Genomic DNA, 16,098 nt, shown 5'->3' on the forward strand with positions numbered 1-16,098 from the left:
TTGGCAAAGAATCAACATTTGTAAACCGTTTGTTACAAATCAGACTGTTGAGCATGAGGGGTTGGGTCACTTACTCAAGGAAGCTGTAGCCCTGGGGTTGAGACTTCTCTGCCATGGAGAGAGCCTGACATTTAGGGGTTTTCCTAAAAGGTCATGTTAAATTTTGGGATTGTCATATTCTGATCTGCGTATTTTACCATGAGATTATTTATTATGTTTGTGTCTTTTACATAACTAAGTATTTTCATGCTGAAGCTTCTGTACTAGGCTTTACTCTTGTCTATTTTCTGCTAAACTGAAGGGTGTTTTGAAAAAGGCATCTCCTGCTTGCCTTGCCTGTCTTACAAAATTGATGTGCTGGGACCAGATATTGTTTTCTAAGCTATCTATTCAGTGCAGTAGGGAGAAATGTTTTCCCAATCAGTTTCAGCCTTTTTCCCACCTCTCATAAATCTAGCAATTTCCGAGTTCAGTATGTTGCTCAGCTTACTGCCCACAGAAATCAGTGCTCTGGGCTGCAGTGAGGAAGCTTACTAAACCTGGGTGCCAATCTTATCACTGAAATAATCTTTGCATACTTGGAGACCGCTAATCTGTGTTCAGAAGTGCTTTTAAAAATGTACCTGTTTGAACTGTACATAAAGATTATAATGTTAAATGGTGTCCTGTTTTGAATTTGAATTCTGAAGTTGTAGCCTACAAAAAAGAAAAAAGAAAAAGAAAAAAAGAAAGGATCAAGGAGGAGAAGGTAAGTAAATAAATAAATTCCAGGTTAACAAGTGAGAACCCTCAAAATATTAAATTAATTTAGTTCAAGTGGCTATACTTGCCCTACCTTGTGTCTCTACGCTTGCATACAGAGGTCTACCCACATCCAGAGCTAAGAAAGCATAAGAGAACTTTTGCCCTAAAGCTGTGTGGACATATTAGGCTTAAAGGTTTGTCTTTGCTGGTAGGCTCCACCTTATCACAATGGCTGAAGCTCAGATGCTTGGTAATCATGCCGCTGTGAGAGCTTTATCAGCCAGGCTTTCTGCAGGGTTTGTAAGCACTTCAGCTCAGTGCCATTAGGAGATGGCTTTTGGAAAAGGATTTGCCTTGCACAGCCTTTGCCCATCTAATCTCCCAGGTGAAACTTGTATGGGAGAAGTACTGACTGCTGCCAGAAGGAGAGCAGTCCTGGAAAGTCCTTGAGGGAGAGGAACAGTCATGAGCCAGGCTCTACTTGGACCTTGGCCTGGGGCTTTCTCCCAGCCAAGGGCGGATCAGGCATCTGCTGGCTCTCTCCCTCTTACTGAGGACTCTCTGTGCAGCCTTGGGGAGATAGAATACGGCATTGATTGATCAAAGCGTATTTGTAAACTTTTTTCAACAAACATGAAAGCTATAAAATAGATTATCTCTATCTCCTCCTTTGTTTCCTCCTCTGTGAAAACCTGAGTTTCTTTTAAAAATGGGCAACATGCATGTCATCGTAGCCTTGCCAAAAGCTGCGGAGCATGGGGCAAGCCTTGGAGTACAACTCCTTCACTCTCCCAGGGCAGCAGGACCACACTTGCATAGTGTGCTGGGAATGGCATCACAGCTGGGTGAAATTTGCGACAATGCTATGTACCCCACTGCGGTAAAAATAAGAATATGATCTCATGCTAGGGAATCCAGTTAAAAATAAAAAGAATGCAAATTGTCTTCTATTTAGAGGAGTTGCATTTTAAACCAAATGATTTTTCAGATGATGTATGTTTCTGTTTCCTGAAACCTGATTTTTATTTTTTTTTCTTTAAGGATAGGGAATAAAGGGTTTTTCTTCCTTCTCTATATCCTATAAAGCCCTAAAGCAATCCTCTTCCTGGTTTTTACCAGGACATCTAATGCACTATCAAATGCAGTGTCTGTGAGTCCTTGGCAAGGGCAGTTTGTTCTTTCTTCATTAGTGTCAGTAAAGATTTTTTGCTGATGAGCAGGAAAGTGTGATCTGAAGATTTTAGAATAAAAAAATATATTACTTAGCATAAATTATTGGTTTACTGTATATCATATAATTTTAAAATGTAGTTTTGATATGTGTCAGAATTAAATGAAAGGAAGAGTTAACCCTAATTGAATACGAAGATGGACAATATGGGAAAAATTCCAATCTGTTGTAGGCATCCTGTGTGCTTTTTTATTCATCTCCCATTGAAGCCAGAATGTTACTAGTTAACTCACAAGCACTAGATTAACTGGAAATAGTGAAAAAAAAATGTACATTACTGTGAAAGACAGTACTGAACAAGACAGGTTTTAAAAGAAGACTTAAAATAGTTTTCTAAATTTGAAAGAATTTTTTCCTTAAAATATTTAGATTGTGCTTTGTCTTTGTGACAACCTGTAATGAAACCTAACATATTACTGCACTAATTTCAGAAACTAAAATATTCATGAGGTACAGAGTTCTGAAAAAAAAGTCAGACCACTGCTAGAAGGGAAGCCATTAGCTTAGAAAAAGAAACCAGAGTTTTCAGAAGTGATAAATCTGCTTTTCACATCAGTAACCCCTTCTGCAAGTGCAGGAGGAATGTTTTGTTCTCTTGGTATTATGTCACTTACTTTAAGTCTACAGAAAACAATTCAAAAAGCTGGTAAGCCTTTAAGAAATGTAAATGTAGAATATTTGTTAGAGGGTTGTATCTTACAAATAAATTATATTGAATAGAGGCTGAGATTTTCCAATTCTGATTTCATAAGGGTATCCTTTGAGAGTTAAGCCAAAACACAATTGATAATTATGGATTTCTTGCTATTGATGTAGTCTCAGTTTTAGTAAATCTTTAATTTCTTTAATGGAAAAGTGTTTTATTTGCTTGTGTATTTCTGAAGTTTAGTAGTGTTTTTAATTTCATTTTTAAAACCTTATGTATATGTGATTATAATTTTAATTAAAATGCAGATTGTAAGAAATTATAGGTAAAAAGTTAAAGGTCCAAATAAATTTGAGTATCAGTTGCTGTTCTGATGTTGAATATGGAAGTTATGAACATGAAGAAATGTATGCTAATATAGTTTCTTAAGTGTTTCTATAGGGCTGTCTCTAGTATGACATAAAAGCTGCATTTAATTGGAGATCAACTAGTGGCTGACATGTCTTAGTGGTTTCTTGCTGGTGTGAATCGACTTTTCTCTAGAAAAATAACTTAAGAATTACACAACAAACAAGATAAAATTGGTTCATAATACATTATCACAGGCCAACATCAGTAACTTTACAAACATGTTTTAAATCCGTTTTCTTGTCTTTTAAATCTGTCCTGACTGCAAGTAAAAGTAGATCTTTCTGCTTTAGTTGCATGTGGCTTAGTTGAAAAATCCAGTGGAGATATCCAGGTTTTTTTGGAGGCAGTGAAAATATTTTGAACTAAGTACTGATAAAGTATGTACGAAAACATTTTGTGTGTACCTGTGTGTGGAGTTTATTTGCATGTGGTTTAAAACATGTTTAGCAGAAATGAATCTTGCATCTAAGTTGGTTCTTTTTGTCTAAGTGCTAAACAAAAGCTGAAGTCTTATAAATGTACATCATGTGATGAATTTGAATTAATCCCTTGCTAGCTTTTGGAAGATGACTCGAATGTTGAGCCATAGCTGTGATGTGGACATGAGACTCATCGTAAATGTTCTCCCATGTTCCACAATCTGCTTTTCATCTCTCATTCTTAAGGGTGTGATACAGGCACATCCTCAGCGCGTCACCAAGAAGATGATGTGATAAAACACAGCCCAGCTCTTCTGCTCTGAGATGCCTCCATTTATTACACTGCCAGTTCCTTTCTTTACAATTTTGTGTTAGACTGCATCTTCAGCTTCTTATCTAGGCAGATCCCATGGTGTCGCTTCTCTCAAACTGCTATCCTTGCGTTAATATTATGCTACAGAAGGTTGTCTTTATTCTCCTGGCTTTTCTTCACAGTGTTATTTGTTTTTATGGTACAGACTGACTCCAGCATAATGTGGAGGGATGATAATTTGTTAAAACATTTTCTATTGATTTTTGTGCTCAACAGAGCCAGCACAGTAACTCTGAACTGTAAAGCATTTACATGGATAGACCTCTTCTGGGGAAAATTCCTCTAATTTATTGATGTGTCAAAATTTCTTCCATCTTCCACTTAAGCACTAGTGGAGGAGATAATTTTTAACTGGTTGATTTCCAGATAGAAGCTGATTTACCATCTGCTGGGGGAAAACTGGGAAGCTGCTGGTTATAGCTCAACAGCTACAGGCAGGTCAAGGGCACGTACTTACAATTTTGCTACAGTGATTGCTGCCTAATTAACCACGAGGAACTTTGTGACAATTTTCTGTTAAGATCATTTTTTTCTCTTCCATTTTGTTAATGAATACAGTGTACCCAGCTGTGAGGCTCTGAGTGATGATTACTATTATGGATTTATCCTCTCAAATTCTGCTTCTAATTTTAGGAAGTTATATTCCTTGTCTTCAAGCTTCTAGTGGTAAAACTGTAAAAGGACATGCTATTCCTCAGTGAATGTTGGGAAATACAGTAATAAGATTTTATAAAACTGGACTACAATAGCTAGCTGTATTAGACGAGGGAAAATACTGTTCACAAAAATAACCATCTGTAGTCCATATATAGTAGATGAACAAATATTTGGATTACAGTTTTTTTTATTAGAATGGTTTAGAAATGCTCTCTCCTCACAAGGTGATGCTTTACATTACTGTTACTGTGGTCTCTTTTAGACCATCTGTCTTCTGGGTTTCCCAGTGCTGTCAGAGTACGGCATTAGGCAGACGTGAGGGATAGAGTTGTCTTCTTCCCATTTACTCCTACACATACATACCTTGTGAGGACATGGAAAAACTAATCTGGTCTGTTCAGATTACTTACTGTGAGATGTGCCTGATTGTACTGAACTAGGGCATCTCCTTGCAGTGCTAAGCACTCTTATCTTAAGTACATGCCTTAGAATAGGGATTGAACTGAAAAGTTGTCCTACCTGTTCAGAGACTGTATACATATATAAGCTTATAGATAGGCATGGTTTTGTTCCTATAGCTATCAAGTTGAAAGATTAGATGTGATTTCTTGTTTGTCGCCATCAAAGCTTTCCAGCTAAAAAAGCATTTACGGTGCTTGCACTTTTATCCTATTACGTATATATTTTTATAACAAAACACAATTAGAGGATTTGACATAATAAAGGCCATTCCTTTAGTGTTCAGCTGGCAGCCAGTTCTGATTTCCAAAACTTCAGGTAAAGCAGCATGCTTTTACAGTTTTAACTGTAGTTTAAAAATTCTGCCTGTTTTTTCTATAACCACAGAAAATAACAAGATTAAATAGGATAACATTATTTTGGGCTTTAAATCCATTTGCTTCTCACAGTGGAAAGCTCTAATCTGATCGAATCAGGGTCTAGCAGACCAGTCCAGTATGTACCAGACTTTATGATAAGCTGTTGCCCATATGTGTTGTCATTGTCCCCAGGAGACAAGCCTGGAAAGCTGCTACTGTGTTTCAGGTACCGTACAATGTTTTGCATTAGAAAAGTGGATGGAGGAAAGATCTTTAGTCTGTGAAATACTGTGGGCACTAATCTTTTAAACAAAGGAGCTTGGCATGGTGTTGTCAAAGGAAACTAAACCTGCTGTTTTATTTTCCCATTGTTTTCTCACACAGAGAGTCGTTTGGTCTGTGAGCAACCGCTGACATTATGCCACAGAAATTACTACAAGGAGAATACTACGTACTCTCCAGATCTTGCATCTAAGCCTGGCAACGGTGTCATAGTTGCATTCCCCTGTTTATGTGCCACAGTGAATTGCATGTGTTCATTTTGCAAGAATTTTCATTTTAAACCTTGGATGGTTATCTCTTTTCCTAGTTCTCCTTTTTTCCTCTGTTGCTGTCAGTTCAGACAGACTGTATCTATCAAATAGGTTGTCTGGCGGACTTATGCCCCAGACTCAAAGATGCATGAAATGAACCAAAAAGGGAGGATAGGATTTTGAAGACATAGGAGATGCCTGCTGCAGAGGGATGTTTTTCTGCACTGTTAGAGTTTCAAGCTAAACAGATGGCATTGAGAGAGGTGAAGCAAAGAGGTCATTTGAAAGTTAGTGATAGTGTGACTCCTAGGGAATTGAAGAAAATAGTTTAAGTAACTCAATTACTTGCATGAGATGTCAGTGATGGTGTGGGCAGGAGAAGGGGAGGTTGCCAAATGTGTACCAAGCGATGTGCCACATCTAACAGTTTTGCAGAGTTAGTGGTGTCTGAAAAATGTGGGCTTTTACGGGTGGAAAAATGTTTGTGGAAGTGTAGCATCTTCAGTGTTCTTACCTGCTTGCTATTATGCTGGTTCAAATCCAGTCTGTAGTTCTCCCTATCTAAATTCAGCTGTGGGATTGAGCTTTTTTGTTTGCTTATTTTTTTTAATAAATGCTATTCATAACTTTCTCTTATTTGGTATCATGGGCTTTCTCAGCAGGTACTGTGTTCTGCCACACAGTTGGCTACATGCTGGGGGGGGACGGGTGGGAGAATTCCTTTCTGTCCATGTGCATGTTTCATAAGGCTCTAGTAGCAGTCCTGAAGTTCATAGTGATTTCCAAGGAATGTAAATACTTGTACCAATTAATTTCAGAAGTGCAGAGTATGGTACGCTTACTGATATCTCTCAGTGACAGAAAGTATTCCTACCAGCTGAGCTCAACTCAGGTTTGTTGGCACAATCTATATCTTTATGCTAGAAGAAGGACTTCTTTGTGTGCAGGTGATGCTGCCTTTTCACAGCCATCCTTTGCCATGTTTTCCTTCATGTGGGTTATCTTTAATTTTTGCTGGAGACACTGCTGGAATTTGCTATCCCCAGAAGGCTTAGGTTTTCTTTTCTGATGTGCTGCAGTGTGTCTAAATTCAGGGACAACTCTGGCAAAGACTTTAGAGTCTGGAAAAGATGCTGCTTTTGAAGTGTATTATAATAGAGTCTAGCAAGCACACTCCCATTGTGCTAGGTACTTTACAAACATATAATGCACGGAATATATCCTGAAAAGTTATGGAAGTACTTCGTGTACAATTTGATTCTGTTAATTGGTGCTCCAAAGAGACCATGTAGATTGAATAAACTCAAATTTGTTTGTTATTCTTTTGAGAGACAATACCTAATGTTTCCACTACTTAATCAGCTGCCATGGTTTGAGCTGGACAAGATAGTCTCAAAAATAATGTCTGCGTAAGGCAAAGGTGGAATGTGTTTAATGAAGTAATTCTTCTGGGGAAAATGCCAAATCTATTTTAATTTTTATTATTTCCTACACCATTAATGTACAGTTCAAATTTATGTTTTCCAGCAGGTAAAATCTGTAGGAAATAGTATGCATGTCAGTATGCTTCCTTCTAACTAATAGTGTAAGTATGTCATTTTGCTTTCGTCTACGTACAGTGAAATAATATTGAAATCATTCCTGTAAACAGTGTACACGTCCTGTTGTTGGCTCTGCTTCAGATCTTTCTTCACATTTGGCTAAGTTGAAGTAATAAATTGCTGAAAAACTGGAAGACACTCTGGAAGCAGATTAATCATCTGACTCAGTATTGTCTTTTAGTTTGCCACAAGAAATCTTTCCAATCTATGAGATCATGGATTAGCTGGTTGAAAAATTTTAAAGAGAGGCATGAAGAACATTCCCTTTTTTGCTGCCTTCTCTTTGAAACCTGCAGAATCTCAGCAAAGCATAAATGACAGATGACTCTTCTTTCCGAGCTTTACCACAAATATGTATTACGATGAAAAATGGCATCTGAATTGATACCTCCTCGTTTTATCTAATTTTGGACATTGTAGGTGGCATTTATCTCATGAGATGTAGCTTTACACGTTTGAGACAGTGATTTAGACTTGCATTATAATCCATGAAAAGAAATGGACACTTGTAGAATGTGATTCACTTCAGATTTCTGAAAACAGGTTGCATAAATTTCACTTTAAAAGTACTTTTTCTTCGTATTCATGAAAAAAGTGGCAATGATTAATTCTAACATGCTATCGATGCTACAGTGTAGGTGATACGATGTCTGTTCTGTCTGTCCATGGGCAAAAACAGTGGTAGTGACTGATAAGTAGATTTAATGCTTGAAGGCGGATTGTTCCGATTTGTAGTCTTCTTCATATGCCTTTCAGGATGGTGAACATATGTGGGTTTTTTGACAGCTAGATTGCAAAGAGGCCAGCAAATCTAAGTATATTGACACTGTTAAAGAGTTGTTAATGTTATTGAGTTTATTGTCACAAAAAGCAGCATGTGTTGTCATAATGGAATTCTTATTATATTGTAAAGCTGTGCAATAATGGTTATGTATTATTACTTCAAATTTCTGTTTATATAGATTTCTTTTAAAAGCATGCTTTTTATTTCCTTGGATTTACCTGAAGTGTTTGAGAATCTTTACATCATTACTGTAAAGTGCTTTTCTCTCAGTTACGGTAACTGTACAACCGAAGCACACTTGTAACCCAGCTGCTGTGCAAGTGCACGTGTGGATCCTGCGAGGAAAAATGTAGCCCCAGGCTGGACCACCCCGAGGCACAACACTCGGTGGCTTCTTCCATACCCCTGTGCTCCGCTCTCAGCCCCTCTGCATGAGTTCCTACAGGATGTGCTTCATCCATGAGAAAACATGAAATCAAGTGCTGTAATATGTATAGGCACTTCAAATTTAATATTAGCTTGGGAACAATAATAAGAAGATAGCTCTTATTGGAGACCAAATTGCATTACAAACATGGGCTAAAAGTTTCCTTGCGAATGTTCTTTGCTGTGAGGATGAGCTGTATATTGCAGAGGCAAATCACAAATTAGGCTAACAATATAGCTTTTGCTCTTGTGGGCAGAGTAGATGACATCTGTTGTGACTTTTTTTTTTTTGTTATTTGTTTAGTTTATATCATTATTTTTTTTTTGATACCATACCACTTTGCTTATTTGTATGTGTTGAAGTTGCAACTTTATTGCTCAACATACTCAGATGTAATGAGCTCAACGGCAAGAACATTCCATCCTCTACTTGCACAACAAACAGGTTATGCTTATTTTATAATTGAACCCTGCATTCTCAAGAAAACACAGTTTTGTTACATTCTGTGTGTTTTTTCTAGCTTACTTGTATATGCATGCAAAGGGGAGGCAAGGCAAGTGTGACTTGACTTTTAAGAAATTTTGTCTTCATTTGCAAGTGTCATGGTTTGACTCCAGCTGACAATCAGCCCCAACCAGCCACTCGCTCACTCCCTCCTGGTGGGATGGGGGAGAGAATTGGAAGAGTAGAAGTGAGAAAACTCATCGGTTGAGAATAAAGACAGTTTATTAGGTAAAGCAAAAGCTGCACACACAAGCAAAGCAGAACAAGGAATTAATTCCCTGCTTCCCATTGGCAGGCGGGTGTTCAGCCATCTCCAGGAAAGCAGGGCTCCATCGCATGTAACTGTTGCTTGGGAAGGCAAACACCATAACTCTGAATGTCCCCCCCGTTCCTTCTTCTTCCCCCAGCTTTATACACTGAGCATGACATCATATGGTATGGAATATCCCTTTGGTCAGTTGGGATCCGCTGTCCCAGCTGTGTCCCCTCCCAGCTTCCTGTGCACCCCCAGCCCACTCGCTGGTGGGGTGAGGAGCAGAAAAGGCCTTGACTCTGTGCGAGCACTGCTCAGCAGGAAAACACTCCTGTACTGTCAACACTGTTTCCAGCACAAATCCAAAACATAGCCCCGTACCAGTTACTGTGAAGAAAACTAACTCTATACCTGCCAAAACCAGCACAGCAATATTAATAAAATTTATAACAACATTCAGTCTTTTCTGCATCCCTGGAAGGGGACTGCATCCAGCAAGGTAACCACTGCAAAAAAGCAAATTGAAGGTTGGAGCACGGATAAGGGTTATGTTCACAGGGACCAGGAAGAACTGTGATGGAGGAAGGCACAGACGCACTGTGTCCAGAGGAAGGGTTTGCTGGTGCTTGTTGGTCAGCAAGGATGTGAGGGGAAGAGTCACAGTGACAGCTGGGAGGAGGGGAATAAGAAAGCACGCTGTACATCTTTGTTGTTATTAGTGGAAGTGATTTCTTATGGGACTGTAAATAAACCAGTGCCGCTGTTTTACTACTTGAAGATTTATGTTTGGGCAAAATTACTGTTTCTACACACTTAAAAATTAGTGAAATTGATACTTTGATGAGGATGCTTTCTTTTGTAACAAAGGCTAGATCATTTTAACACCAACTGGTTTCTCCCTGGGTTTCCCTCTCTGCCCTGAATTTGGGAATTGGCTATTTCTCGTTGACTGAATCAGAAGATAACTATGCCATGTCGTATTGAGTTTGGCAGAATGGCTGAAGTTTGGATTTGGCTTGTATTGGTTAAATCAAGCTTTTAATTTGGTTGCCTATTGTCCAGTATGCTAATCCATGTTATTTCCAGCTGAGTTAAAGTGTAAAGTCATTAGAGCAGCGTGGGCCTTTTGTTTGTACAAGGAAAGGTTAAATTCTGCAGGCAGCTCAAACTGCTGCCAGCATGGCTGCTAATCTGAGTTTGGGGATTAATTACCTGTAACAGCTGCAGGACAGAGTCCTGTGCTGAGCAGAAGTCTGATTAGGCCAAAGTTTGGAAAGCTTTGTCATGGAGAAAGTTTTTCAGCATTTTTCAGAAACTTCTGGTTTAGTTTGTTCCAAACTGGGTATTTACATTACCACTATGTTCAGCCTAATAGTATCCTAATGTTGGTGTTTTAATATGCTCTGAAAAACCTATAACATAATTAACAAGTGATTTAAACTCTGTTAGCCTGTAGCTATTTATGGACTGACAATATTTGTTATAGTCTTTGTTTCTGAGTTGTTTCTAATTCAGTTTTTGGTAACCGCAGATAGCTCTTGGGGGTGGGAGGAGTAAGGAAGCCAAAATGCAGCTTATTAACAGATTTAAAAACCAATTTGTATTGGGGTGTTTTGGAGATGAATAGATTTTTTTTTAGTGCAATTTTTCCCCAGACCCTTCTGATTAAAAGTTTGTATGTATTAACATTTTTGGCCATGCTTTTAAATGCACTCAGAAGTTGCTGTTTTCCTTTTTGAAACACTTTGTTTTAAAATAAACACTACTTATTATTAAGCACAAGCCATTTAACTTTAATTTTGTGCCCTTATACAGAAGAAGTGGAAAACTCTGGTTTGGAATGGAGGAAAATTAAGTACACAAGAAATGAAAACAAATACCAGCTTCTTCACAAAGAGAGAGCAGCTTTAACAGAAGAAATATGTGTTGTGGACTCATGTTAGGAATGAGGGAGAAGTCAATTATGATTGTAGATATTAGCATAATATCAATTTTTGCTAAAGTATAACTTACTGAGTCTTCAAATGAAAGCTATAATCCAATCATCACTTGACTAACATTACTTAAAATGATCCAGTAAGTTAATACACAACTTTTTTTTTTAGGTTTTAAATCCACCTAGTTAAATAAAACCTTGCAATTATTGTTATAAACCACACTATTTTTTTCCCTAGTAGATACTGACCTTGACATCTTTCACATTGCCTTTGTTTTTCTTCTTCTTTTTCCTAACTTAATATTGTAAAAAATTACAGTGTTTCTGTGTGATAGGAACTGGAGTGGAATGAAAGCGCTCATTTAGGAAAAATATTTGGATTGCTAGTTTTGGGTTGAAAGAATGTGTAGTCCTCATTAGGGAGTTGCAGGCTTTAAGCTCCTGTGGGTTATTTCCAAATAATGGGTGAATTGTATGCAAAGTAATGACCCTTTTAAGAATTTGCAGGCTAAGAGTACAATTACTGAGTAATTCTGAATTTATTTAATGTTTCTATTTCAGTCAGAGGGAATGTTCTCGTAAAGCTGCTGGTATAAATTAGGAGTTAGCAGATGGGGTTAATATCTGTTCTCCAGTCTGTGGATGATAACTTTTAAAAAGTGTAAGCCTGTCTGTTGCTTGTATATGTCTAATGTATACATTCTGTCACATATGTGAGAAAGAAAAATCTGGAAGGGTGTGTAGCATATCAGGAAGTATAGCTCTGTACCTGAATGCCTGCCAGTGCCAGAATGTTGTGTTGAACAGAACAGTGAAGGGTGATGGTTGATTGCTCCAGTTCAGACATGTAGATGATTGATAGTGGGGCCCAATTAACACTAAGTAGCCCTGAAGCCAACCTCGTTAGCACATCTTACTTAAGTACTCGTCTTATTTATTTCCATCTCTTCCTTTTGGTCGCGTATAAAACTTTCTTCCTCAAGAGGGCATTAGGTCCGTGAAAAACCTTGTTTTTACCTGCAGCCAGTTATATCAGGTGTTCCTTGATGGTTATACATTGTTGATAATGCATCTTTTTCTGCTCTTTTACTTAGATGACAGTGCCTCTGCTGCAAGCAGTATGGAGGTAACGGATCGCATTGCCTCTCTGGAGCAACGTGTCCAGATGCAGGAAGATGACATCCAGCTGCTTAAATCTGCACTTGCTGATGTGGTTCGACGCTTGAATATTACAGAGGAACAGCAGGCCATGCAGAACAAGAAAGGACCTACCAAAGGTTTGCATTTCAGATATATCTAAGAGAGGTAGTACAATTCAATGAGCATCTTATATGTATTAAAGTAGGGTATTCTTTACATCTTTGAAATGCTCAGAATCAGCATATCAAACTAAAAAAAATTTTTTTCTTAAAATTTAATCTGCTAAAGAGAACACATAAAAATACAAGTGGTTAAATCTGTGAGTCTTCTGAAGTTCCCATGAACCAGCAAAACAAAAACCATGGCTAATGCTTCCTGACTGTTGACCAAGATTATCTTATAAACTCTTTGTGTAATGTATTATCTTTTATAGGAGAAACTCTGACTTTTTTTTTCTGATAGAAAACATTAAATAAATTTAAGTAAAATGTAATTTTCCTTTAATTAAAAATGTCTTAAGTGTCTTTGGATGGTGCAGGCATAGCCAAAGACAGCTCTGAGCTAGCACAGAGGTGACATGACTGAGGAGGTGGTGCAACACCAGCTGCTCAGGTGTGAAGGAAAGGTAGAGCTGTAGTTGGTGCCTGACCCCGTTAAGTGCAACAGATCCAGAACCAGCGAGGTGGCAGATGTTGCCTTTCAGCCGTATGCTGTGCTGTGCCTGTGTGCCACAGCACACTCTCTCTTGGTTCCTCCTCTCCAAGAATGGGTTTGTCTGTACACATATCAGAAAAGCTAGAGTTGAACATCCAGTGCTTTGCAGTAGTAAAGATTTATTAGAACCCAGCTGGTGTGTTTTACTGTAATCTGTGAGGCTGCAGAAACCTGGGAGGCTGGCCATCTGCAGTTTAGCAAAAATGCATGAGGTATTTTTGGGTAGTCTTAGGAGTAAGAGTGGTGGCAACCTAGACGTGGGAAGAAAGTATCACTGACTTTACAAGCTCTCTGTTGTCTCAATTAAGAAATTGTTTCTTTTGGGAACCTGATATGTATTAATATAAACTAAAAACTTAATTCACATCAGAAATCTTATATGTCGTTATGGATTAATAATATTCTCATGTGGAAATTAGGACTTGTTTAATCTCAGTCATATATTTGTAACTTTGCGACAGATAGTTACTTTTAGCCATTGATTTAGCAGAATAGGTAAGGAACTAAGTTAATTTGCTGAACTGAGACATCGTGTTTGTTATAATGTTTTGTGTCTGGAAATGAGGAAAGCAGAAAGGGACAGAATTACAGAGCCAGATTAGTTGATCATGTATCGTGCTAGTTGTTGGGCAGAATATGTAGTGAATGTCTGTGATCTTGTTTTCGTGTTCTTCTCCTCATTTTGTCTTTGTCCGTTTGATTGCAAAAAAAAAATATAAATTAAAATGCCAGATACTGTTCTTCTCCTCATTTTGTCTTTGTCTGTTTGATTGCAAAAAAAAATATAAATTAAAATGCCAGATAAGTTGAATGCTACTAAACATAACCTCTACTGTGATAAAATGTTTTGCCGAATCTGGCTGTACAAGGGATTAAGAGGCTTTATGTTGCCTATAAAATAGATATTATCTGCTGTGTAGAGGAAATATAGTAATTATTACTGAGTTGTAACCAAATCAGTTCTTCTTGCCTGCTGGCTTTACTTAGCAAAATACAAAACAGATTTTCGTGGATTCTGTGAGCAGAGTTGAACTCTAAATCAGGAGACATTTTCTTGGTGGTGGCAGATCGTTAAAGCCATAGTTCAATGTACATTGAACTATAGCTGCTGTAAGTCTATTTTTCTGCCTTCTATGGCTGGTTTTTGGTTTGTTTGGTGGTTTTGTGTTGGTTTTTTTTTCCTTCCCTAAATGTGCATATGGCATGGATACTTCATAATATGTGTTTGAAATGACAGTGTAAGAAGTTTTTTACTGTGATAATGCAAATGGGGGACTACAAGGCAAATTGTTCATCCATGACAAGTTACTGAAATGAGTTCTGATAATTGCCAAGTAAATTCAACTAATTTATTGAAATAATTGCTACTGTAACAATTTATGTGAAGAATTTTTACTGTATATCAGTTGTATTATTAGTGCATGGTCAGCCCTATTAAATGTATTGTGTAACAGAAAACAGAATCTGAAGTAATCCTGATTGTTTCTTCCACCTGTTTTGTCAAATATGAGACATTTCACATGGTGGCCTGTTTTTCCTGTAGTAGGCACAACTGCTTTATAAGAGATTGCATGCAGTTAGCATAAGACAAAATTGAATTTCAGTGTTGGAATAGCATTACAGAGGCTCCTGATGGAGACTCAGAAGGGTTTTGCTTAGACACAGATGAAACTGGAGAGGTGGCTTCTCATGTTTTGCCACTTGGGCTGCATGGGACTTGATCCGTTTTCTTTCCATTGATTGTTTAATGAGTAATTCCACATTCAGAATTGTAAAAAGTGGAATTTGAGCTTGCAAAGTGTCACAAAAATCTCATCCATGTGAACTTGGTTTGAAGCATGTTGTATGCTGCTTCTTCCATTTGATCTGTAGATAGAGTAGATTAGGATTAAAAGCACATGTGTGTTGGGAGGAGGTTCATGCCTTTGGAAAACGGGATCACTGTGTGCTGTTTGACTCTGGAACAAGAAGCTTCGTGGGACAGAAGACAAGATTTTCTGAGTACTTCAGATTTAAAATTGGTTTAAAGATTTCAAGTTTCAGGCTTTCCAACCTGTAATGGAAAAAATCTTGAGCTTGTTTTCGGTCTTTGTGTGTGTTCTTGTTTAAGACTTGAGGTAGGCAGTTTAAAAGCAGTGTACATCACAAAAAATGAGCTGCTTATCTTGTCCATTTGTGGAGCTCCTTCCCTAATAGTGTTTTGGGTTTTTGTTTGGGTCCTGCCCCCACCCCCCCTTCCTTATTTAATTTAGCTGCTTGGTGGAGTTCAGTATGGCTTCCTGCCTTTGTTTTACTTGTGTTTGTTGTTCTTTCCTTTTGCAATTATTGGTTTGTTTGTAAACTTAACAGCCCTATTAATCCATAGATCAGAGTATGATTAAAAAAGCTGCTGCTGAGGCTGATAAACATGTCAGTCCTGCTGCCACAGGTAAGAACTTGAAGCAACAAAACTTCCAAAATTAAACATTACTGACAAAGCAATAATAGCAATGTGTTTGAGTTACTGACTTCTAACAGCAATGACATGTTTGGGGTTATTTGACTGTTATGTCAGTTACACTGATGTGAAATAGCTCTTGTAAATAAAACTAAATAGCTCCAGAGTAAATAGTGGATTAATTGAATAATGTGTAGCTTTTCTGTGTGCTGTGTAAGAGTTTCGTGGTGTTGCTTTTTACACTAGCTGACTATGGGGACAGATCTTTAAATCTCCAGCTTCAGAAGTGTGCTCTGGATTGGCATTGGATTTGAAGCAAAACCTCTGTTAAAGGTTGCAGAGTTTATTCCTAGCTGCTGCTAGTTTCAATTTCATCAGTTCAGGAGGGTAAAGCTAATTCCCTCCAGCTACTTTTTAATAGACATTTTTATAGAACTATAAAGAAGGAAAATATATTCTTAATTTGTTTA

The 16,098-nt window shown here is 37.8% G+C and overlaps 1 protein-coding gene across 3 annotated transcripts in view; it reads left to right on the plus strand.

Annotated features, from left to right (window-relative positions):
- Positions 1–12,437: 12,437 nt before the first annotated feature.
- Positions 12,438–16,098, plus strand: part of EML1 (echinoderm microtubule associated protein like 1) — a 54,426-nt gene continuing 50,765 nt past the window's right edge. The window contains exons 1-2 of one of the 3 annotated variants that reach the window (XM_010082869.1): positions 12,458–12,614; positions 15,557–15,619. In XM_010082869.1, coding sequence (XP_010081171.1) covers positions 12,458–12,614; positions 15,557–15,619 — 220 coding nt within the window. Of the gene's footprint in view, positions 12,615–15,556; positions 15,620–16,098 lie in introns of all 3 variants that reach the window. The other 2 variants (XM_010082870.1, XM_010082871.1) reach the window with 2 other exon arrangements.

This window comes from Pterocles gutturalis, unplaced genomic scaffold, assembly GCF_000699245.1.
Source record: "Pterocles gutturalis isolate BGI_N339 unplaced genomic scaffold, ASM69924v1 scaffold8200, whole genome shotgun sequence".
Classification (NCBI taxonomy): Eukaryota; Metazoa; Chordata; class Aves; order Pterocliformes; family Pteroclidae; genus Pterocles; species Pterocles gutturalis.